The 26,837-nt window shown below is 41.9% G+C and overlaps 1 protein-coding gene across 1 annotated transcript in view; it reads left to right on the forward strand.

The window, feature by feature from the left end:
* Positions 1–368: 368 nt before the first annotated feature.
* The window catches only part of LOC148842970 (uncharacterized), an 83,326-nt gene continuing 56,857 nt past the window's right edge, over positions 369–26,837 (forward strand). Inside the window, exons 1-4 of the mRNA XM_088957491.1 lie at positions 369–1,541; positions 16,077–16,557; positions 23,275–23,362; positions 23,453–23,634. Of these exons, the coding sequence (XP_088813617.1) occupies positions 538–1,541; positions 16,077–16,557; positions 23,275–23,362; positions 23,453–23,634 (1,755 nt within the window). The 5' untranslated portion in view covers positions 369–537. The remainder of the gene's footprint in view (positions 1,542–16,076; positions 16,558–23,274; positions 23,363–23,452; positions 23,635–26,837) is intronic.

Consider the following 26,837-nt stretch of genomic DNA (forward strand, 5'->3'; position numbering starts at 1 on the left):
CCGTCATTAACCACCCTAGCATGCCCTAGATCGCCTCTCCTCTAGTGTCCGATCACGTGGAGACGAAGAGGGAAGGTTACAACTCAAAACTTGCAAGCACGTAATTGCCACACCACTTATTTCGCTTAACACGTTGGTTATATTGCCAATCAGCTACAAAGCACGTCCAGATCATCGAAGGCACGTCACGTTAACGTTAACGGGCTCCATAACCTTTTTTTTTTTGTAATTTTGTTCCCTTTTCTGATTGGATTTTTCTTAATTTTGAAATAAAAATACAGACCCGTTAGCTGACGTGTTTGTTTCTGATTGGTTATACAGTAAAATTTTCAGCAAAATAAGTGCAGCAGATGCGAACCGGACCAATTGACTAACATCCAGGAAAAGGCGGGTAATAAGCAAGACACAGAGCAAGTCAGCAGGGTTGCAGCTTGCAGCAGCACGGACAGCTTAGCTGAGTCGTCTTTAGTCTTCCCATCGTAGCCCAACTGGATCTCCCACCTTTCTCTCCTCCCTTCCCTTCCTGCTCCGGCAATAATGTCCGTCGCCGTCACTCGCCCGCCTCAGGACACATGTGGCTACATGCTCCCAGGCCCACCCAGCCGAAACAACGGTGGATCTGCCGACTGTAGCACCAGCGGCCTTCTTGCTTACGGCGCCGGCAGCAGCGTCGCCATCGTCGACTCCCGGACCATGCAACTTGTCTCTGTTCTCCCTATGCCTGCTCCTTCTACCTCCCCTATTGCCCTCGCCCCCTTCGTCACCTCCGTCCACTGGACCCCGCAACCCCTCCGCCGCGACCTCCTCACCCAGGAACCTTCCAATTCTCACCTCCTCATCGCCGTCGGTGACCGACAAGGCCGTATTGCTATCTGGGACTTCCGTCTCCGGCAGGTCCTCGTCTGGATGGAATTCGATCCTCCTTCATCGTTTTCTTCTTCCGATAAATCTAAACTCGGAATTCAGGATATCTGTTGGATTCGTGCCAAAGCTGACTCTTGGATTCTCGCCTCCATTAGTGGTCTCTCTCTTCTTTCTCTATGGAACACGTCTACCGGCCGCTGTATATGGAAATACGACGCCTCCCCTGAATTCTTCTCCTGCATTCAGCGCGATCCTTTTGATTTTAGGCATTTCTGTGCGTTGGGTCTGAAGGGATTTCTTCTATCTGTTATGGTCCATGGAGATGAGGAGGGCGACATAGTAATTAAGGAACTTAAGGTCCCGACTGCTACTGACTTCAGTGAATTGCACAAGGTTGAAAAAGATGGGGGTGCTAATTCGACAACAACTTCTCCTGCGCTTGCAGTGTTTCCTCTATTTCGCGTGAGGTTCTCGTTTTCACCGCATTGGAGGCACATTTTGTTTGTTAGTTTCCCCAAAGAGTTGATAGTATTTGATTTGCAGTACGAGACTTCTTTATCATCTGCTGCTCTGCCCCGCAAATGCGGCAAGTTTCTTGATGTCTTGCCGGATCCAGACAATGATTGGCTTTACTGTGCTCACTTTGATGGGAAGCTCAGCACCTGGAGGCGGAAAGAGTGAGTGCCCACGCTTGGACATACATTGTCTTGTTTGTTTCCCATTTCAGAATACCAATTACTATAAATGATTTTGCTTCTGATTGAATTATTCTTGTAACTATGAAGTAAGAAGGTTAACTATATTCCCTTATCATCCGACCTTCCCCAATGCTTCCATTCTATAACTTAGGCCGTTTTCTTGTTTGTATGTGGCAAGTCTTGTGATATTGTTCTTCCATTTGAATGGTGTTTCACTTCTAAGTTGAGATATGCAAACTCAAATGTAAGGAAATCTATTTAATAAATATTTAGAACTGATAAACTAAAGATAGGCTGAATGCAAAGTTAGAACAATGGAGAGATGCTCTCAAATCAAAAGGTTGTAAGTTGACCACCAAAATAAAAAGGTTGTACATCTGACTAAAATAGAATACATGTATTGCAATTCCGGTGAAAATACTAGTAACAGTGGTTTTGCTATTAAGGTTGGTGATCAGGGAATACCTTGAAGCTCAAACTAACTACTCTGTAATTTGGGTCAATCATCCATAATGGGAGAGAGAGAATAAAGAGGATGTTGCCCATAGAATCAGAGCAGGGTGGTTGGAGTGGAGAGATGCATCCATGTTCAGTGTGACTAACACATACCACCAAGACTAAAATGAATGAATGCTGAGATGAGGATGAATGGTGTGTACCATGGGGCAGAGTGCTGAGCGATCAAGGACCAATTCAATTATGCTTTGTTCCTATTATGTCTGGTTGGCATGAATCCTGTTTAACTATTCTACTTTATTTTTCAAAAAATTAGTGTAGCTGGAATGAGGATGTTGAGATGGATGAGTGGCAAGACTATAGGAGTAGCTCCACTTATTGGCAAAATGAGGAAAAGTTGACTGAGTTGGTTTGATCATGTCATGTCTATAGACAACTAATGATTGCACCAATCTAAGAAACTTGCTCATGAGGGAAGCTGTGTGTTAGAATTCAGGTCTGCCTTAGAGTTTGGCCTGACTGAGTTCAGTTATGTAGAAGAAGAGAGAATTCTGGTTCGAACTGAAAGAATCAACATGTCCTCTCCCATTCGGCCAGTAAGAATTTTTATTAATATTAAAACATAACTGAAAAGACCTATGTGCCCTTACTTAAGTTAAGAGCACATATTTCAACACAACATTACAGATCAGCAACATCAATCAAGGTATAAAGACAGAAATACCCCTACGCTAACACTCCCCCTCAAGCTGGTGAGTATATATCATATACTCCCAGCTTGTTACATATGTAGTCCACTCTTCCCCGACTCAAACATTTTGTAAATAAGTCAGCCCATTGATTTCTTGTATTAACATGTGTAGTGTCTAGCTCTCCATTCAGCACCTTCTCCCTCACAAAGTGACAGTCAACCTCAATATGCTTGGTTCTTTCATGAAACATTGGATTCGAGGAGATATGAACTGCGGCCTGATTATCACAGTAGAGCTTCATTGGAGTGTTAATGTTGTACCCTACTTCCTGTAGAAGGTTCCTTAGCCACACTAACTCACAAGCAGTGTGCGCCATAACCCTATATTCTGCCTCTGCACTGCTTCTTGCCACAACCGTCTGCTTCTTACTTTTCCATGTCACCAGGTTACCTCCCAAAAACGTGCAATATCCTGTAGTAGACCGCCTATCAGACATAGAACCGGCCCAATCAGCATCAGAATACCCTTCTATTTCAAGTTTTCCCCCACTCTTGTATATCAGACCACGACCCGGGGCCCCTTTTAGATACTTCACAATTCTCAGAACCGCATTCCAGTGAGGAGTCAGAGGTTTTTGCATGAACTGGCTTACCACACTAACTGCAATGAGATGTCTGGTCTGGTAATGGTTAGGTAGTTCAGTTTGCCCACAAGTCGTCGGTATCTGCCAGGGTCTTCAAACACTTCACCCATATCACTGCTTAGCTTGGTATTTGTGTCCATGGGTGTTTCAGCTGGTTTGGCACCCAACAAGCCTGTTTCATCTAGCAAGTCAAGCACATACTTCCTCTGGCACAGATTAATCCCATACTTGGATCTCGCTACCTCTATCCCCAAGAAGTATTTTAGTTTACCCAGATCCTTTGTCTGAAAGTGATCCTGCAGATAAGTCTTCAGCCTATCAATACCGATGTTATCATTCCCAGTAATAATAATATCATCTACATACACCACCAACAGTATTTTTCCTCCCGAAGAGTCATGACTAAATACAGAATGGTCAACCTTGCATTGTTTCATGCCAAACTTCTTTACCACCTCACTGAACCTACCAAACCATGCTCGAGGAGACTGTTTAAGCCCATATATAGCCTTCCTTAGTCAGCACACCTTACCATCCTCCCCCTGAGCAACAAACCTTGGAGGTTTCTCCATGTAGACCTTCTCGAGTAAGTCACCATGCAAAAAGGCATTATTGATATCAAGCTGATATAGTGGCCACTCATACATGGCTGCAAGAGAGATCACAACACGAACTGACCTGATCTTAGCAACCGGTGAGAAGGTCTCTGTGTAGTCAATGCCAAAGGTTTGGGAGTACCATTTTGCAACTAATCGCGCTTTCAGGCGTTCAACATTACCATCAGGCAGGTACTTAACCGTATAAACCCACTTACAACCAACAGCTTGCTTCCCAGGAGGAAGAGCAGCGAGGTCCCAAGTATGATTATGATGAAGGGCTGAGAGTTCTTCTTCCATGGCACGGCACCACCCTGGAGAGGCAATGGCTTCCTGGATATCTCTAGGAACAATAACTGATGATAACAAGGTAACAAACTGGCGATGGGAAGCGGAAAGGTGAATAAGAGAAACATAATTAGAAATGGGATGAAGGGTGCAAGTACGTTTACCTTTCCGCAAAGTAATGGGTAGATCAATCTCAGATGCCAAGTGGGGTTCTGGTGCCGGATCCGTCGACGGAGATGTAGCTGGAGGAGTAGTAGCCGGTGCACGTGGGCGATGTGTATACACGTGACGAATAGGTGGGTGTTCAACAGGTGGTGGCACTGGAGGCAAGGATTCGGTCACAACTGGAACAAACTGAGGATCGACAGCGGGAAGTGGAAGGGGAGGAGGTGATGAGAAGGAAGAAGCATCACCAGACCCCAAAAAGAATGAAGTAGACTCAAAGAAATTGACATCAGCACACACAAAGGACCGTCGAGAACCAGGATGGTAACACCTATACCCTTTCTGGGTCCGAGAATAGCCAAGGAAGATGCACTTGAGAGAACGGGCATCAAACTTGTCGTTCCCAGGACCTAGATGATGGACAAAACAGACACACCCAAAAACTCTCGGCGTAAGAGGGAACGGAGACAAAGAGGGAAACAAGACCTGAAACGGAGACTGACCATCAAGGATGAACGTGGGCATCCGATTAATCAGAAAACAAGAGGTAAGCACTGCATCACTCCAAAAAGGTTTGGGAACATGCATGCGATGCATTAGGGATCTTGCTGTTTCAAGGAGATGGCGATTCTTTCTCTCAGCCACCTCGTTTTGTTGTGGGGTGTAGGTACACGAGGTCTGATGTATAATGCCGTGTTGGTCCAGGTATTCCTGAAATGATGAGGATAAATATTCGCGGCCATTATCAAAACGAAAAATTTTGATATGGGTACCAAATTGGTTACGAATTTTAGCATAAAATTTTTGGAAAATGGTAAGCAATTCACTTCTTTCTTTCATTAAATAGAGCCACGTCATCCTTGAAAAATCATCCACAAAAATGACAAAATATCTGTATCCATTATATGACATTACTTTATAAGGACCCCAAACATCTGAATGAACTAAAGAAAAAGGACTCGACACACGGTTATCAACCCTAGAACTAAAGGGAACACGATGGTGTTTCCCAAACTGACACGACTCACAATCCAAAACGGAAAGCTGACTCAAGGACGGAACCAAGGACTTCAAGACTTTGAGCGACGGATGACCAAATCGGCAGTGCCACTGGAGAGGAGAAAGAGATGACTGGAGAGCTGTTGAAGTTCTACCACCACCACCGTCAAGATAATACAATCCACCTGCTTCATGCCCTCCACCAATCTTCATCCCCGTCTTGAGATCCTGAAAGACACACATAGAAGGATAAAAGGTAATGGAGCAGTTAAGTGATTTGGTCAGCTTACTAACAGACATAAGGTTAAAAGGCAATTTAGGAACATACAAAACTGATGAGAGGGATATAGGATCTAGGTCAACATTACCAACACCACAAATTGAGGATGTGGAACCATTAGCAAGGGTGACAGATTGTGATGTTGAGCAATGAGACAAGGAGGAAAACACACCTGGAGTTCCAGTCATGTGATCGGAGGCTCCAGAGTCAATGATCCAGGGATTGGGTGTAGATGCCAGACAAGCCATACTTGAGTGAGCAAAAGTTGCCATGTTCTGTTGTGATTGGATAAACCTCTCATATTCATCACGTGGAACACTCACCATCTCCTTCATGGGACCATCTGTGGATGTAGGAGGCAACTGGTCAGATGAATGATTCTCCTGTTTAAATCTGGAACTTGAGTCACCAGTCGCGGCATGATTGGCCCAGGTTGAGGGAGGACCATGTAAATCATAACAATAGTTGATGGTATGTCCATCCATACCACAATGAGTGCACTTTCTCGAACTTGAGCTACGTCCTCTACCACGGGCTCCCCCTGAATCTCTACTCCCAGTACGACCACCACCACGATTATAAGTAGACCCACCATTGCCACTTCGGCCATATGCAGAACCACTACCAACACCACGGCTAGACTGAGCTCCCTGAGCTCCACCTCTACCACCACGGCCTCTCGATGCAGCAAAGGCCGATCTATCTGAGATATTAGAGTTCTCAGTAGATCCGATAGAAATCCTCCGAAGTCGAGCAAATACCTCTTCCACGGACGGAAGAGCTAATCCCCCTAATATCTGAGTCCGTACTGGTTCATATTCAAACTTTAGTCCCACCAAAAATCTAGTCACATCAAGCTGCTCTCTCTGTTGTTGCTGAATCTTGACATCAAAAGTGAGAGGATGATAGACATTCAACTCATTACGTATGTTCCTCATGTTGGCATAGTACTCCTCAAGACTCTGATTGCCCTGTTGTAGATTAAAGTACTCTTGATAAAGCTGATAAACTCTGGTTGTATTGTCCTGCCCCGAATACAATTTTTTCGCATGGTCCCACACGTCTTTGGCAGTATCAAGGAACATGAAGTTCACACTAATCCTGGGTTCCATACTGTTCCACAACCATGTGATGATCTGAGCGTCCTCTTGCTCCCAATCTTCATACTCGTGAGAGTCAGAGGAAGGTTTCTCCTCTCTGATATGTTTTACCTTTTTCTTTGCCTTTAGAAAGACTTCAACGGATTTAGCCCAAGGCACATAATTCTCTCCATTTAACTTAATGGAGGTCATCTGAACATTCAGGTAGTCTGTAGGCACCATCACACTAGGTTTATAATCATAACTGTCTCCCATTATGTTATCACCAATACTGCACACTTGCTGAATTCTATTATCACTAAGATCTGCACACTACACACCACTAGGTCACACCTGTCACACTGATTGCAGCAACTGGAATGTGTGCTCTTTACACCACAAACCCTGCTCCTACAACTACCTGAAATCTCACCACTATATGATCATATCTCTTCCTTCAACATGCGCAAAGAAACTAGCATAAACCCTAGCACTGACTGGCCGAAACACTAGCAAATGATCTGAAACACGCCTCCTATTTAATCCATAAATCAGAACTGAAATCTCTTACCTTATCGCTGAAGTAACACCCATGCGAGCAGGAGAGCAGTCCACACACAACAGCCGTTTCACACACAACAGCCACACACAGTTCGGCCCTCTATTTCCTCCTCTACTAGGAGAGGGTGATCTCAGAAATCACAGCAACCGACCACATACGACCTGATTGGAGGCATAGAGACCCCCAAGGGAAGAGGGCGATCACTCCTTTTCAGCTTTTTCCCTAGATAGGGTGCGTAGAGAATGAACCCTAGGCAAGCAGAAATTTAGGCAGATTTAACCTGCTCTGATACCATGTTAGAATTCAGGTCTGCCTTAGAGTTTGGCCTGACTGAGTTCAGTTATGTAGAAGAAGAGAGAATTCTGGTTCGAACTGAAAGAGTCAACATGTCCTCTCCCATTCGGCCAGTAAGAATTTATATTAATATTAAAACATAACTGAAAAGACCTATGTGCCCTTACTTAAGTTAAGAACACATATTTCAACACAACATTACAGATCAGCAACATCAATCAAGGTATAAAGACAGAAATACCCCTACGCTAACACTGTGGATATCATTGATATTGCTAAATATCAACAGTCGCCTTTTAACCATGACATGTCATGTCCCAAAATTTGGTTGGCTACATGAATTCTGTCATAGCATGATGTTGACATGCAGCCAACCAGATATAATAGTGAAACATGACATGACATGACATGACCAACTCATTAAGTGACCTCTTTGGTTGTCTATAGGCAGCTTGTCTTTTATCCATGACATGACATGTCATGTCTGTAGAAACTTTCTCATGAGGGAGCTTTTGCTAAATATTGTTGATATTGCAAACCATGGTTCAGAGAAGATAAGTTGGTCAATTTTCAGTTTTTTTTTTGATTGGAAACAATAACTTCATTAATATAACTTAATAATAACTTTCCAGATTTAAGTACAGCTGTCAACCCCTAAGTAGGTGTTGAGCCCCCAGTAATCTCTTACAAAACTGCCCAGAACATTCTCTTCCTCACAGCCCTTGTTTAGCCAATGTGTCAGCTAAACCATTAGCTGATCTCCTTGTCCCTTTGAAGCATGCACGATCTCCCTTGTTATGTTGAGGATTTCATTTATGGGCTGCCTATAAATCCAGGCTCACAACTTACTAGATTGCAGCCACTCAATCAACAATTTAGAGTCTCCCTCTATCTTACACCTTGAAGCAAGGCCATCACCTCCGCTCTCAATGAGTCCCCCACTCCTATTGGTCCTGAAAACAAAGTCACAATTCTGCCATTTTCATCTCTGAATACTCATCCTATACCTGAAGGGCCCGGGTTATCTTTAGAACTCCCATCGAAGTTCAATTTCACTCTTTGTTGTGTTGGTGGGGACCACAATTCCTGCACAATAGGTTTCATGGAAGTTGTAGATGCCACCACTTCCCAATTCCTATAAATGTCTTCAACTGAGAATTCTTTAAACAAATCCAAAGTTTTCAACCATTGAATAGTCATAATAATTATCCTTTCTACAATTGCCTCTTTGGATTTCTCCACTCCTTTAAAGATTCTATTGTTCCTTTCTTCCCAAACTGACCGTAAGATAGCTGCTCTTGTGGCTTTCCACATTAATCTTGCATGTCTCTTCGGTTGCCTGAAAAAGCTTGGGTCAAAAAGGCTTGCCACATTTGGGGGAGGTGTCCACCTACAACCAAAGATAGAAGAGAACTAGGCCCAAATAAAGCACACAAATGAATAAGAAATTAATAGGTGTGTGATCGTCTCACCAGATTCCAAGAATAGGCTACAAACATGGGGTGATAGGCATACATTTGGCCTTTTTCTTCGCAACATATCTAGAGTATTGATTTTTTGGAGAACCACCTCCCAACAAAAAGCCCGAATTTTTGGGGGTACAGGCTGGCACCAAATCTCCTTTGAAGGAAAGCTCCTTATAGGGTTTGATGATTGAACGAGGACAAAAAAAAGAGGAACAAGTGAACATGCCAGATGGGGAAGGTTTCCAAATTCTACTGTCCAAACAAGATTGATCCAGGTAGGTTAACCCTAGAAGGTTAATTAATTCATCCACCATTGCCATTTCCAACTCCCTTAGACCTCTCCTCAAACCCAAGTCCCAAGAGTTATCAGTAAAAGCTGAAGAGATCACTTTTCTTTTATTTTCAGAAAGTGAATAAATAAAAGGGAACCTTTCATTAAGGGGAATGTCTCCAACCCAAGCATCTTCCCAAAACAATATTGATCAAAAAACAAACAAAAAAAAAACTGAAGAGATCACTTTTCTTTTATTTTCAGAAAGTGAATAAATAAAAGGGAACCTTTCATTAAGGGGAATGTCTCCAACCCAAGCATCTTCCCAAAACAACACTTTATTTCCTGCACAAGTATCAAATTTGATGTAAGGAAGGAATGAAGGTAAAATACCATGAACAACTTTCTAGGGAGAGCATCGGGAAGCCCTGGGTCGACTCTTGCATCCCAACCATTGTCTGCCAATCCATGAATGCTAATAATCACTCTATGCCAAAGTCTGTCCTGTTCCAATGGCAATCTCCATAACCATTTCCACAATAATGCTGTGTTTCTTAGCCTAATATTTCCTATTCCTAGGCCCCCTTCATCTTTACTTCTAGAAACCACCTCCCACTTCACTATGTGGTCTTTTGGTGTCTCCTGGATCCCAAAGGAAGTTCCTCATAATCTTCTCTAGCTGGTTTGCCACTTTCACCGGTATCCTAAAGGTAGATAGGAAGTACACTGGTAAGTTAGCCAAAGTTGACTTTATTAGGGTTATCCTACCTCCCAAAGAAATGTAGTTTCTCTTCCAAGTCGCAGGTCTCTTCGTAAATCTCTCAATCGTTGGATACCAGAAACTATCCATATTAGGATTTCTTCCCAAAGGTAGTCCCAAATATTGTAATGGCTAATCCCCTACTTCACACCCCAATAGTCCAGCTAGTCGAATCACCTCTTCACTCCCTAAATTTACTCCTGCCACACAACTCTTGCCCCAATTAATCTTAAGGTTGGAGATCCTCTCAAATTTATAGACTATCCTTTTTAGGTTCATGAGTTCTTCTGTTTTCCCTTCACAAAACAAAATAATATCATCTGCAAATTGTAGGTGTGTAACCACCACTTCATCCCTTCCAACTCTCCAACCTCTAACCATGTTGTTGGCATCTGCCCTTATGATCAACTCACTCAACACATCAGTTACCAGAGTAAAAAGGAAGGGAGATAAAGGATCTCCTTGTTTTAGGCCCCTTTTGGTAGGAAAAAAATCTCTTTCTACTCCATTTACCAGAATTGAAAAATGACATGAAGAAATGCACCCGTCACCCATTTACACCATCTCTCTTTGAAACCTCTACTCTTAAGAATTTCCAACAGAAACTCCCAATCCATCATGTCATAAGCTTTCTCTAAGTCCAACTTGCAAAGTAGTCCCTTTTGCTTTTTCCTTCTTCTAAACTCTACACATTCATTGGCAATAAGAATTTGATCCATTATTTGTCTCCCAAACACAAAAGCCCCTTGATTTGGAGAAATCATCGAGGGAAGAACATATTTTATTCTTAGGGCTAAAATCTTGGAAATGATTTTGTGCATGCTTCCTATTAGACTTATGGGCCTAAAATCCTTCTGTTGGATTGCATCCACTTTCTTTGGTATCAAAGTGATGAAGGTTTCATTTGCACCTGAGTTAAATTTGCCCCTCTCGTAGAGCTCATCAAACACCTCCATCAAGTCACTCTCAATTATTTCCCAACAATCTTGATAGAAAGCCATCGTAAAATCATCAGGTCTTGGGGCTTTAGATCTTTCCATCGAGAAGACTGCATTTTTCACTTCCCGAACCTCAAATTTCCTTTCCAAGGAATCCAACAACTCTCTATTCCCAACCCTCCAGTCTAGGCCCTCTAAGTTTTCTCTTGACCTCCTTGGACCCTCATAGAGTGTTTTGAAGTGATTCACAAAGCTTGGGCTATGTCCTTATCTCTTGTCAATACTTGCCCATTCCATTCCAATTTCAACACTGAGTTTTTCCTCTTTCTACCATTTGCCAACATATGGAAAAAACTGGTATTGCCATCCCCTTCCCTGTACCATTGACATCTAGATTTTTGTCTCCAAGTAACCTCCTCTTTTCTTAGAATGTCTTCCAGATCCTTCTTTAACCCCCATCTCTCTTTCCTCTCTTCTGAACTCAAACTTCTCTTAGCTTCCTCACCATCTAGCTCCTCTATTCTACTGAGAATTTCCTGTTTTCTTTCTTCAGTCTTTCCAAAACTCTCTTTATTCCACAACTTAATTCTTGCCTTCAGCAATTGCAATTTCTTATAGAATCTATAACCCTTCCATCCGAAATCCACTTGATCTTTCTTCCACCACTCCTTCACCTTTGGCAAGAATTCAGGGTGCAGAAGCCACATATTCTCAAATCTAAAAGGGCAGGGGCCACCCCCTAATCTCTCTTGGGTCAAACTTATTGGGCAATGGTCTGAAACAGGTCTTGGCAGTGCTGTAACTACTAATCCCTGCCAATCCACTTCCTAATCAGTTGTGAATAGGAATCTGTCTAACTTACAACAAGTGGGAACCTCTTGAAAATTTGACCAAGTATAATTTTCCCTCTGAATAGGTAAATCCTGCAACTCAAAGGTCTCTATGAAGAGGTTAAACTTCCTCATACTCGTTGTAACCCGGTGATTTGGGTTGTTTGATTCACTTAAAAATCTTATGACATTGAAATCTCCTCCCAAACACCAGGGGCCCTCCCATAGACCTCTCACTGCTGCTAACTCCTCCAAAGTCCCTCCCTTTCCTTATAAGAGGTGGGTCCATATACATTAGTTAAAACCCATTCCCAGTCATCCATCCTCCTCTTCAACTTAATGAACACTGAATACTTCCCAATTAACTACTCAGTACACTCCATCTCAGCATTTTTCCACAAAGTTATAATTCCCCTTGAAGCTCCCCAAGATTGTGCGTATGCCCAACTTATGTCTCTCACTGACCAAATATTTCTTACTCAATTCCTATCTAACTCAGACAACTTAGATTCTTGAATCAACATAATATCTGGTTTTTCTCTTCTCAACAGATCCCTAATCACTCCTCTTTTTCTTGAGCTTCCTAACCCTCTTATTACATTCCAGCTTATCAATTTCGTGGAGACCGTGACAAAATACCCCTTAACCAAACAAACCACTCACCGCTTCTTCTTTTCCTTTTTTCAAACACCCCCTTTATCATAATCCATCTAACATTTTAGCTTTTCCCCCTCATTTCTCTGCTTTTTTACACCAGCTCCTTTAGACCTAGGCTCCTCTAGCTTCTCTTTCCCCTCTTTCTTTCTATTTGGACCTTTTTTCTTTGTTTTCCCCATTTGTTTTTTTTTGAACCAGCTTCTGCATTTAATCTACCATCACCCTTTACTTCCTCTTCAACAATAGGATTAGGAGTGTTACCCTCCTCATCCCTTTCAATCTGTTCAGCCATCTCTTTTCCTCCATCTGAATTCTAAACAGTTCCATAATCATCTCCCAAATTCTATCCCCGATTTCCATGTCTACAGTTTCTGAAAATAAATCTCCAATCACCTCTGTTCCCTGCATTTGATCATTTTGATTGGCAGACTGCAAGGTTGGGTTAGTCTCCCCTGTAGGCACAACATACACAGGACTGGAAGAAACATTAGTAGCAACAAAAATCGGGTTCAAAAGAGACTTTTGTAAACAGGTAGGATTTACCGGAGGATTCGGCGACCCTTTAACCCCAATATTTGGGCTAAAGTCAGAGGTGTTACCTTCAGAATCACCCTCTAGATAGTTAGCCGTGGGAACAGGGCAGTTTATAGCTCTACTAAGAGTTTCTGGGTTGACTTTACAGCCCCTACTAATATCCTGTATTTGGTCTTGTTCTGAACATAGATCTCCGCTATTTTTTGTCTTAGATTTTACTTCCCCCGAGGTGGTGCCTAATCTTCCTTCCCCTTTGTTGGACTGGACTGAGAGTCTAGGAAGTGTAGTAGAGAGATTGTCATCAAACAATAGTTTCAAGCCTTCTTCCACTTCTTCCCCAAGTCGAGAGTGGCACTTACTTTGAATACTTCCAAGGCTAAAACCTTCAGAATTCTCTCCTTCCATACTGTCCTTTAAAGATCCACCCTGAATCTAATGTTTCATCTCTGTTCTTTGTTCTATTGTACCTTGGGTTCAGCTTCTCTAGACTAGTAGAGTAGGAAACCAGTCTCGGCACCCAAGAAAGCCCCAAACTAGAGCTTCTCATCGAGCCTGCAGCTGGAGAATTGTGTTTGGAGGAAGAAATCGCCACCGCAACTTCAGTTTGGGACGATGATACACCCAAACAATGGTTCCCCAAAATTCGACCTCTTGTTATAGTCACGTGATCACTTAAGTGATCACATGACTTCCTTTTTAATGGGCCAGGCCTAATCAGCCCAGCAGCGCCCCATTATCTACTAAAGTCACGTGTCTATTTAGTTTTTCTCGTGACTGGGCCAAACCATTTGAAGGCCCACCAGGAGTTACTTCTCTCCATTTGTCCCCCCACCCCTGGTCCTTTGTTTGAATTTGAACCTGTCACGCCTCCACCTCCTTTTGATTTCATTAAAGCCTGACCGAAGGTTTTGCACCTGCCCGTTGAAATTCCGACCTGCTGCTTCGAATTACCACACTGAGAGGTAGCTTGATTTACACCTTTCAATTCTCAGTCTTTTCAGTTTCCTTATTCATGAAACTTCCTAATTTTCTCTGTTCTCCTCTCTTTCCAAGGTTTCCTCGAGACCAGATTTTGGCCACGCCAGCTTCATCTTCTCCAGTCCTTCCTTCCTTCCTTCCTTCCACCATTGAGCTTCCACAGAGGAGGCTATCCAGGCTTTGAACATTTGACCATCTGAGGAAACATCTACAGAATGTGGGATGAGTTCTGGCTTTGCTCCATTCACCTCTATATGCACAGCTCGGAGATCTGAGGCATCCACAGTTGAGAGTTCCCCACCAGACAACTTTGCAATTCTGTTAAAAACCTCATCCGACCATAGATGATAAGGCAGCCCCAGATTTCTCATCTCAATGCTTTCTGTTGGGTTTACAGTTTTCTCATTACAACTTGGGGACCATCTTCCTACCACTGCCATTCCTTGCTTTGTTACTGCCGACACAGCTTCAAAGTCTGGCCAGGGATTTTCACAGAAAATCACAGCCTTCTGCCCATCAATAGGAATAATCTGCAGCATTTCTGATACCTTCAAAATTTGTTGAATCTCTTCACCCAGGGTTTTCCAATCTGTAACACCCTTACTCATGGATAATACTAATTTGTTCTCCCATTCTGTTTTGGCTTTATTGATCCACATTCTCATTGACCCTAATCTTTAATCAATCTGAACATCCTTATCTGTATTGGTTCCCTTATTTTGTGTTTCCTTCCAGTCTGTTAATTCCATCTTCTCTTCAAGATTCTTCTGACCCTCTTCCTTTCTGATTGGAGAACTTCGTCTTTCGTATACTAACACCAGAAAATCCTGCATTGCTTGTATTAGTTTTTCCCAACTCGATCTCCCTTCAGGGAAGCAAGTGAACTGTTTCATACCATCTCCATAATATTCGTATATACCCACAAATCTTCCCTTTTTGTTTTCTCTTCTTCCAGCAGCATACCTTCTTCCTTCTTCCACAAGACTACACTTCCATTCTATTGTTCTCAAAGTTCTCTTCGCTCCCTCCAGGAATCCCTGAAGCCAGGATATTGCTTTCTCTTCTAGAATCAGCGAAGCTTTCCACTACCTTCAGGGCAACTCCTCTTCTTGTCCAAACTTCTTCCAAGACAAACTTTTTTGCCTCAATCTTCAGAACTCTTCTCCATCTCCTTACTGGTGCAAACTCCATCCTTATGCTTCACTATTAGGGGAACTGTACTCAGATCCATTCAGCCCCTTGCTTTCAAGATTTGCATAATCCCCTCTTTTGAAAACATGGTCCCATCAATTTCCCTGAAATCATGTCTATATTTCCAAGGGAGTGAATTGATTTTCTTGGTCCATGAAATGGCTAATTGTGAATCTCCTTCAACTTTCAATTCCCTAACTCCAAGCTGTACTGCAAATGTTATTCCTTGTAAGAGCCAATATTTCAGCATGAACCAAGTCTCCAAAGCCAATTGGTCCTGAAAACAAGGTCACTACCACTCCTCAGTTGTATCTAAATACTCCCCCTATGCCTGCTCTTCCTGGATTGCCCAACGAGCTAATTTTCAGTTTTCATTAGCTTTGTTTTTTTGCAGGGCTCTCTAACCTATGGAAAAGCGTGGTTACATGTTAAGTACAGCCAGAATTTTAACTTTTTTTTTGTTTTTTTTTTTGTTTCCATATAACCTTTTATCTTTGTAGATCTTCTTCTAAAGACATTGCATCACTTTCATGGTGCTTGCTTAAAATACATGGTTTTTTAAATCTCAAAGGTGAATATATGCAGCATTGCAACTCTATTTCTGAGAAACTATTTTGGTATTTAATAACTAGAGTACCTGTTCTATATGTTGTATAGAATTCTAATGATAATATTTAAATGAGGTTGCATTTTTCCTAAATTGGAGATATAGTATGATTAATTTATTCTTTTGTGCATCCTTTTTCCTTTTAAAAAACATATTGAGGCACTGGCATATTTTTAATGTCTTTTCCTTCCCTGGACTCAGGGTATACTTATTTGCTTCTTGTTGCAGGGGAGAACAGGCATATACAATGTGTGTGGTGGAAGAACTAATGCCCTCAATTGGCACATCGGTTCCTTCTCCCATTGTTCTTGCTGTCGTTCGCTGTCAATCAGTGTCAACACTACAAAATGTTGTTGAGCTCTATTCTAATTCACCTCACACTTCACCTTTTCGGGATTATGACACCCATTTAGATCGTTGTAGCAAGTCTATTCTCAATTTTATGGCACATTTGTTATCCATCACTGATGATGGGAAAATATGGAACTGGCTTCTGACTGCTGAAGGGGCTAGAGATGCTCAGAAGCCTATCATGAATCCAGGGCTTAATGATGCTGGTGAAGTGAGAGTTGAAGAAATACATACTAACAGACTAGATACTTCCATCCATGAACCTGTATCAGATGCAAATAAGGAATCAGAGTCTGCACAAAGTAGTTCTGGTCACATGTGCAACTCAACTCATACCCTTGGAGATTTGTCTTTTAAGGTTGGTAAAGAAACTCTTTTCTAGTTCAGTTTTGCGTCTTACTTCCATGTCTTTCTCTTTTGGTATTTAAGGGGGAATGAGTAGAAATATCTAACATGTGTAACATGAACATTGTTGAAGCTGATTTTTTTTTGATAAATAAAATTTCATTAAAAGTTCATTATGGGTATAATAAAAACTGTTACAAGCATCCCAATGGGAAGCGTGAGGTGCAGCCTCACCCTTGAAAAGAAAAGAACCATCACAAAATTACAATTGGGCCCAATACAACTGATCCCTAGTTACTCCTTGTTTGGCTAAGCAATCAGCAAATGAGTTCTCCCTTCCCACCCATTGTATGACTAAATTCATATGTTGTTTCTCCCATTTGAATTTCTTCAATTCATTTCTGTAGCACCATATAACTGAATCTGAATCTCTAAGCCAACCCATCACCACCTTAGAGTCCCCCTCTATCACCAAGCACTCCACCCCTATTTCCCTTGCAATCTGTACACCTTGTAGGACTGCATATAGTTCTGCCCTTATAGAGTCTCCAATCCCCATTGCTCCTGAGTAGAGTGTTCTCAGATTCCCATCCTTGTCTCTGATGGTTCCTCTAATTCTAGAAAGTCCCGGATTGCCTCAACTACTCTCATCAAAATTCAGCTTCATGAATCCTTCCATGGGTGGCGTCCAAGTCAATCGTAGCTTAGTCTTTTGCAATGAACTAGAAGCTACTGCAGACAAATTCCTCCACATGTCATCAAAGGAGAAACTTTTAAACAGATCCACCGTTTGTAGCCAATGTATAGTTCTAGCCAAAACACAGTCCATAATTTGCTGCTTATTTCTCTCCTTCTCTTGGAAGATTATGGCATTTCTTTCTTCCCACAATGTCCAAACAACTACTGCTCTAGCACATCTCCACATCATCCTTCCCCTTTTCTTCGGCCAAGTAAATGTAGATGGATCAAACAACAATTTAATCTCCGTTGGCATATTTCACTTGCATCCAAATAAAGAGAAAATCCACTCCCAAATTTCTGCAGTAAAAGAACATGAAACAAATAAGTGAAAACAAGATTCACCATCAGATTTACACATAGTGCACCAATTTGGGGAAATACAGAAACGGCCTTTTCTTTTGCAAATAGTCAAGAGTGTTGATTTTCCCATATCCACTTCCCAATAGAAAGCCTTGATTTTAGGGGAGATCAGCTGAAATCAAACTTCCTTCTAGGGAAACAACAGAGAGGAAGAGGGCTGGCAAAGAGATTTAAAGAAAGAGGCACAAGAGAAGAGACCTTTAGGATTTGTGACCAAACTCTCCTGTCTGGTTTAGAGGATTCAAAGCAAACAATATCCAAACGTGAGAGAAGCTCTGCCAAACAAGAGGCTTCTTCAGCCCTCAGCCCCCTTCGAAACCCAAAATTCCAGTTAAGATTCAAAGGTGAAGTAGCTAGGACCACAAGCAATTCTGCTACCAGTCTTCTTCCCTAATATCAGGTATGACTTGAATTCCGGTAACTCCATAAAATTTTGGGAACAAACCTGGGTGGGGAGCGCCCCTCTAAAGGATCAATTTCCGTCTTTGTATGCTCTTTCTGATCTGAAAAATGAGCCGATCTCGTCTTTCGCCACCTCGTCCTCTTCCACATCTGGGATTGGGTGGAACTTGGGTCTAAGAAGGGATTTGAGGGACTCAAACTTCGACAGTATTTCGAGCCTTATTGCACTTCTTGATAACGTTGTCTTAGACCCCACTAGGGTGGATTCTAGAATTTGGACACCTATCCCCAATGGCATTTTCTTTTGTGCATCGTTCTTCAAAGTCTTAAGTCAGTCCACTAGTCCTACCTTTTCCCCTTTCCCTGGTAGTGAGGTTTGGTGCAGAGCTATACCTCCTAGGGTTGGTAGTTTTTGTTGGGAAGCCTATCTGGAAAGAATCAACACTGGTGATCTACTCCAAAAGAAGAGACCAAATACTTGTTTGTCACCTCGGTGGTGTGTTTTGTGTAAAGCAGATGGGGAGACTGGTTTTCACCTAATGGTGTCTTGCCACTTCGCGAGGTCATTTTGGGATTAGGCTTTCTCCTTATTTGGATGCAGCTGGAATCCCCCATCAGACATGCATGGCCTTTTCTCCCCTTCCTTTTTCAGGTGGCGGTTAAAAAGGGGAAGGACAATGTGGAGAGGACTAAGGGCTGCAGTATGTTGGACACTGTGGGAAGAAAGAAACTCCAGGATATTCTCAGAAATTCAGAGAGGAGCAACAGATTTGAGGGCTATCATACATATTAGGGCGGTACAGTGGCTGAAATCTTTGGAAATATTCACAGATTACACTGTGGATGGCATGTTGAGAAAATGGGGTGAAATTGCAAATTGCACACAGACCAAGTCAGTAATGAGTGTGGCTTGGTCCCCCCCACCTAGTGGATTCTTGAAATTAAACTTTGATGGATGTAGTAGGGGAAACCCGGGACAATCGGGGATCGGGGGTGTTTTTAAGGATGAAAATGGGGTCGTCTCTGCTATGTTCTCAGGCCCAATTGGAGTGGGTGACTCTCTTAGAGCTGAGATCTGTGCAGTTATGGAAGGAATCCGGAAAGCTAAGGAATTGAACATCAAGAAACTCATAATTGAAGGGGATTCAGAGATGGTGATAGGGTGGATGACTAAAGAACAAAATGATTTATGGAAGTATAATAATGAGAAGAGGAAATTCAAGTGGCTGGTGCGGGAGATGGAAGTTAAGACATGTTGGATTAAAAGATCAGCTAATTCCCTAGCTGACGATTTAGCTAAACAAGGGGCAGAAAAGGATTCATTGTTTTGGGCTAAGCTATAACGTTAGTGTCTTTGTCTTTTTCTTTTTTCCTTTCTTGAAGCCCTTTGTGACTCTTGGAAGATAAGTATGTTTGTCTTCCACTTGTAAATTTTATATTGATGAATTAATGAAAGTGTTATTGATAAAAAAAAGGACTACAAAGCTCGAAATCACCTTATTTTTGTGTAAGGAAATGGAGTACAAAGAAGGAAATAGGTTCTTTAGGGACTGGTCGTCAAGCCAAACATCTTCCCAAAAACGGATTAGGTTTCCTGAACAAACATCATACCTGATAAAATTGAGGAACTGAGGAAGCACATTGTGGATTGCTTTCCAAGGTGTTGCCAAAGTAGTCCGATGTGATACACCAACATCCCAGCCGCTCTCCAATGTCCCATGAATACTATCCACTACTTTAGTCCACAAATTTTCCCGCTCCAATGGCCACCTCCATAACCATTTTCCTAGAAGAGTTGTATTTTTCTTTCTCAAATTCCCAAGACCTAGTCCATCCTCTTCCTTACTTTTACACACAGCACTCCAATTGATTACGTGGTCTTTTCTTGTCTCTCCTAGTTCCCAAAGGAAATCCCTCATAATCTTTTCTAACTTCTTTTCTTCCCTTGGAGGGGTCCTAAAAACGGAGAGGAAGTAGATAGGTAAGTTAGCCAAAGTGGATCTTATCAAGGTAATCCTCCCTCCCAAAGAGATGTAACTCTTTTTCCAGGTGGCCAATCTCTTACTACATCTTTCTACAACTGAGATCCAGAATCTACTCTCCTTAGGGTTGGCTCCTAGGGGTGGTCCTAAATAGGTCAAAAGCCAAGGGGTAATTTTACACTCTAAGCACTCCGTGACCAAACTTAAGACACTCTCTTCCATATTAATCCTTGCTACACAACTTTTGTCCAAGTTGATTTTCATATTGGACACCTTTTCGAACCTTTGAACCAGTTCTTTTAGCTTCCTCACACTCCTAGGGTCTCCCCCTTCACAAAAAATTATGATATTGTCTGCAAATTGGAGATGAGACACCAAGACCCTGTTTCTACCCACTCTCCAACCCTTAACTTCATCTTCCCCATCTGCCTTAGAGAGTAGCCTACTAAAAACATCCGCCAGTAGGGTAAATAGAAAAGAGAGAGGGGATCTCCTTGCCTTAAACCTCTACAGGCTGGAAAGAAATCATTCACCACTCCATTAAGAAGGATGGAAAAATGACAAGACCGAACACAACCAAATACCCAATTACACCACCTCTCCCCAAATTCCCTTTGCTGCATTACTTCTAGTAGGAAGTTCCAATCCACCAAGTCATAAGCCTTTTCTAAATCCAACCTGCATACAAATCCTTCCTTCCTAGATCTCTTCATTTCTTCTACACATTCATTAGCTATCAGGATTTGATTCATAATTTGTTTCCCTTGGACGAAGGCTCCTTGGAACTGGCTTATGAGAGGGGAGGATTTCTTTAAGCCTCAAAGACGGGACTTTAGCTAAAATTTTATAGGTACTGGTCACCAGGCTAATGGGTTGGAAATCCTTAGGTTGATTGGCCTCAGATTTAAAGTGAACTTTGATGGGAGCTCTCTTGGTAACCCGGGTGTGGCTGGAATAGAGAAATTCAGAGAGAAGGATATTGGCTATCTTCTCAGGACCAATTGGCTTCAGAAATTCTTTGAAGGCTGAACTGATGGCTTTATTGCAAGGCCTCAGGTTAGCTAAGCAATTGAGATTTAGGATGATTGAGGTGGAAGGAGACTCACAAGTAATCATTGTCCTGGGCTAAATCCAATAGGCATATTCCTTGGTCCCCAAAGTATATTCTAAGAGAAGTGGAAACTATTGCAAAAGAAATAGTGGTTGAATTTAAATGGGCTAGAAGGTGTGCAAACAGTTTAGCTGACTCCCTAGCTAAACAAGGGGCTATGAGGCAAGAACTGTTTTGGGCATCCATGTAATTTGGAATAGCAAAGCGAGTTAAAAAAGTTATACTTATCATTTCTCCATTCCAAATATTTATAAAATCACTTTTCTGCCGATAAAAAAACACATTGTTGAAGCTGATAATATGTGGGTTTCTAGTCTTTTAGCTCTTCATAATTCATTCTTTTAACAACTTGAGTAATAAAGTGGTATTTAATACTTCAATCCATGATCTCCCAAATCATTTTTCACTACTTCAACTCATGAGCTTTAACATAAAGGGAAGTCAATATGAAACTTATTGGTTTGCATTTGGATTGGTGGATTTGCGGGTGCAGAAATAGAATTGGTCTCCCAAAATTATGTGCTTTGCCACAACTTGGAGAACTACAGAATTAGGGATGTCAGTGGTTTGGGTTAAGTGGTAAAACCCACATTTACTTGACCCTATCAGCTTAGGGTTGGGTCATCCTTTATCGGTTTTTTTGGTTGGATTTGGGATGAGGTGAACCCATGCTAAACCCGACCCTATGACATTGCAGCATTGAGATATTTGCATTATACACTTGGTTGAGTATAGGTGTAATATATTTGTATTATACACTTGGGTCAGGTTTGATACCCTCTCTTCATTTAGTCAGTTCAGGTAACGTTCAAGTTGGAGTTACTTTGCATTAGGTCTGAGTTGAGCCAAACCCATACCTGACATCCCTATACAGAATGCATGCCTATCTTTGCAGTTTGATCCGGACATAGACCTAAGGGACCTACTGGGTCCCATCTTTTTTATCAGCTCCAGATCTTTCTCTAAAGTAATGAAGCTAGGATTGACTGTTTTTTGTGTCCAGACCCAGCCTGGGCCTGCATCACCATACTGAAACCAACCCGTTGATGAAGATAGGATTGGTTGTTATTTGTGCCAATCTTATTTGTCAGGTCTAGATCTCTCTTCAAAGTGATGAAGCTAGGATTGGCTGTTATTTGTGCCAAGGGTGATCGTTTCTAGCCCGGCCCAGAAATTTCCAGGCTTGGGCCTAGATTTTGTGTCCAGACTCAGCATGGGCCTGCATCAGGCCCAGAAATTTCTGGGCCAGGCCTGGCCCGCAATATAATACATTTGTCTGTGTGTGTAGACCTCTTCATGGGCTGGGCTTCTTTAGGCTTGGGCTTTGGTCTGGGCCCATTCAAATTTTGGCAAAAGCTAAGCCCAGGTGTATAATATTTTATGTTTGAAGTCATCGGCCGAAAGCCTGGCCCAGCATGGCCCATGATCATCCCTAATTTGTCAGTCCAACATAATGGCTCCTTTGGATGTTGATTATGCAAACAATGCAGAAGCCTCTAGTGCATAACTTGGGCTCTTTCTTGCGAGGCCCAAAGCCTGGCCCAGCATGGCCCATGATCATCCCTAATTTGTCAGTCCAACATAATGGCTCCTTTGGATGTTGATTATGCAAACAATGCAGAAGCCTCTAGTGCATAACTTGGGCTCTTTCTTGCGAGGCCCAAACCTACTATGTGTAATTAACATTTAACTTTCAAGTTTCAACCATCCCCAGCTAGAGCTTTATTTTTTTTTCTCTTTCATATTCCGAAATTTGATCTTTTATGTGTTAATGGCTATGATCACCAGTATAGTGGTGAGGACTGAGTACAGGACTACAAGTTTGATCAAATTTTTGTTTTCATTGATTTTATGGTTATTTTTGGTTTTTGAAACACTCATTTTTTTAAAGTTTTTGTGTTCTTCCTCCTGGTCAAGATTGCATACAAATAGTGATGTTTCTGCACCCTTTTTTCATATCACTTGGTTTTCAACTGGTCCACAAATTTTATCACCATGTTTATACTACTATTTTTAACAGTTTTTGCTGTTTTTGTTGTTGGATGAGGAAATTCTTGTGGTAATGAACTATCTACTGACTTGCAATTCTATATTTTTAAGTTGCTTGTTTCTGTTTTTAATTCACTTGTTACAGATCGACTTAGTTGGCCAGCTTCATCTTCTTTCTTCAACAGTCACAACGCTAGCTGTACCTTCCCCTTCTTTAACAGCTACCTTGGCTCGTAAGTCCAGTATATGTAGCTTCTGTATTCTATTCATCTTATGTTTACGACAGATTTCTGTTAGCCTTTAAATTGAATGATTTTGTGAAGGTGGTGGTAACAATCCTGCTGTAGCTGTATCACTGATCGCTTTAGGAACTCAAAGTGGGGCAATTGAGGTCATTGATGTTTCTGCCAATGCTGTAGCAGCGAGCTTTTCTGTTCATAATAGTACTATTAGAGGATTAAGATGGCTTGGGAATTCTCGGCTTGTTTCATTTTCATATGTCCAGGTATATGCTGTTAAACTAAGACTTCTCCAATCATTTTCTTGATAGCATCAATACTTCCATTCAAGGTTTAAAATGTTGATACCAATGAAAGTGTCAGTCACCTAAATATAGTAAATATGTTGGAAACATCATATGGAAATATTGTAAAAATTATAGACATGGTGCAAACTTTGTGCAATGTGCAAAATATAGAATTCTTTTTTGTGCAATAATAAAAAAATGCATAGGAAGACTATTTTAAATTATGACCTTTGTAGAGAACATTGATGTGGGCCCCACAGCTGTGGTCCCACTCTGTCCATAGGGTCGAATGTATCTAGTCACAGCTGTGGTCGATTTATGATTCTGTTATTCTAGTTGTTATTTACTTTTCAGTTTTATATTGTTGTGTTATGATGTAAACACCAAGGGCAGATTTGTCCTTTCATGTAACTAGCATAACATATAAGTATTAAATTATAGTGGCGGCGGCAGAATATTGAGATTCTGTTCTTCTCCTCAAAACTGTGTTCTACTGCTCTCTCACCACTCTTTCTCCTCCTTTACTTTCTCTTCTCTTCGAACCTGAAGTTTCTTAGTTATCAAGACTGATAGCAGTCTTGAGCAACTACATGGTATCAGAGCCAAGTTAGGGTTTCTCATGTGTGTCTAATACCAGTCGACCACATGAGAATCTCCTAGGACTGGGAGCTGAAAAGGAGTTTGCAGACTGATTCTTGGAGATCGCCAGAAGTGCTAGCAGCTGTTGGAAACTTGTTAGGGTTGCAGATTGTTGGTGGTCAGGAAGGATCAGAGAAGACTAGGGTTCAGGTAACCCTAGAAGGCAGCGAACATTTTTTTCTTGTAAGTTATTTACTTTCTAAAAGAAGTTAGATCAGAGAAGATAGGTTGGACCTATCTGGAGGGGAAGGCTGAACCATCCTAGGGTTTTCCCTCTGCGATTCACTAGGGTTTTACAGCAAACCCTAGGCCGAACTGTCTCAACTGTGTTTCTCTCTACTCTAGGGTTTGAAAGTAATCTTGCGGCAAGTCCTAGGGTTTGACTGAACCTTGAGATTTATATATACATATTCTAGGGTTTCTTATTAGCCCTACTGCAAGTCTATATATACAGTACTGAGTGGATTGTGCAACTGAATTGTTCACTTTAAGGACTCATCCCAAGCATATCAGATCTCTTTTAAGCTGTTTTTCAGAGTCCTAAGGGGTTAGAGCTCTACGGACAGCTACTGTTGTGTTGGCTAGTTGGTTTCAGATCAGAATTATCCCAGTTTTGTGCACATACACTGTGAAGATAGATCAGGCCCGTACTGTTTTTTGATTGTGATTGGTAGTCCAAGTGCTGTTTTGAGATTTGGCAGAAATGGAGTTTAAAAATCAGGTAGAAGGCAGCCTTGGGAACATCAGTTATGGTAATGTTTCTGAGATGGGTGGTCAGATTACAACTGTTAAGTTTGATGGATCAAACTATTTGGAATGGGCCCAATCAGCCATGATGGCTATTGGTGGAAGAGGTAAATTAGGGTACCTCTTGGGAGATATGAAGGAACCTCCCAAGGGAGACCCGCCATATACCAAGTGGATTCAAGAAAACTACTTGGTTATGACATGGCTGTGTAATTCTTTGCAGCCTCATATTAGCCGGAATTATTTGTGGGCAAAGACAGCTAAGGAGATATGGGATGTTATGAAAGAAACTTATTCTCAACCCCATAATGTTTCCAGAGCATATGAATTGAAATGTGAAGTGAAGAATCTTAAAAAAGGAGAGAGATCGGTTTCAGTATATTTCGCTACCTTACAGTCCCTGTGGCGTGAGATTGATCACTTAGAGACTCTTGAGTGGGAGAGATTTTGACTAGAGACAGTGTGACTCTCTCAGGCATACTCATTTATACACAGTGAAGAGACTAGAAGGACGGTTATGATGCAACCTCAGCCCCCCACACCAGCCTTTGTAGCGGTCACACCCAAATCAGGGGGTGATTCAAAGAAGGACAGGAGGAAGGAAGACAAGAAGGATGTGGTATGTGAACATTGTAAGAAGCCCAAACATACAAAAGAGACATGCTGGAAACTGCACCCTCACTTGGTTCTTGCGAAGTTGAGAACCAAGAAGGGCACTGCTCATGTAGCCGTGAACACTAATTCAGCATCCTCATCTGGCACAAAAGGAACATCTTTAGAGACCTTAGCGGCAGTTCGGGCTGCCCTAATACAGTTAGAAAAGGAAGTTGGAAATTCAGCTCAGCCACCGCAGTCTTCATCAGCACCTGCCACATCTGCCTTCGCACATTCAGGTACTCGAGCTTCAGCCTATCATGCCTCAGCTCCTGGTACTACTGAACCTTGTTGGGTAATAGACTCAGGTGCATCTGATCACATGACTAGCTTGCCTTCACTGTTTACTACCTACCATTTGTCTTCTGGTAGGGATAAAGTATCTATTGCTGATGGCTCCCTTGTTCCTATTTCTGGAAAGGGTGACATCAAGTTATCATATACTATCTCCCTGTCATCTGTCTTGCATGTTCCTAAGCTTGATACTAACATTCTTTCAGTCAGTAGTATTACCAAACATATGAACTGCTCAGTAACCTTCTTTCCTGACTAATGTGTTTTTCAGGACTTGGAGACTGTTTTGGAGCAGCTACAGTAGTCCGAACCAGTGAGGAAGGAAGAAGACAAGAGAAAGAGAGAACAGGAGGGTTTAGTCGAACTGATTAGTCTCTCATTCAGTCGACCCCCCTTGTGTTTATTAGGTTCTAATTACACTTACAAAGACTAAACTGCCCTCACTTAAGTGTGGGGCAGAGTACTGTAATAAAACAGCCACATAAGCAAAGTACTTAACTGACATAAGATTACTAAATTACCCTTATTCGGCTCACTCTAACACTCCCCCTCAAGCTGGAGAATATATGTCATATAATCCCAGCTTGTTACATAGATGATTCACTTTCCCTGAGTTTAGAGCTTTTGTAAACAAATCTGCCCATTGATTATTCGAGCCCACATCTTCTGTGTTTATCTCTCCAGCAAGGACCTTCTCCCTCACAAAGTGGCAATCAACCTCTATGTGCTTTGTTCTCTCATGAAATACAGGATTGGATGAGATATGGAGTGCAGCTTGGTTGTCACAATACAGTCTCATAGGTTTATCCATGTGAAACCCAATTTCTTGTAGAAGATTCCTCAACCAC

The sequence above is a fragment of the Nelumbo lutea genome, chromosome 8 (assembly GCF_056320005.1).
Source record: "Nelumbo lutea isolate HS-2025 chromosome 8, American lotus-T2T, whole genome shotgun sequence".
NCBI lineage: Eukaryota > Viridiplantae > Streptophyta > Magnoliopsida > Proteales > Nelumbonaceae > Nelumbo > Nelumbo lutea.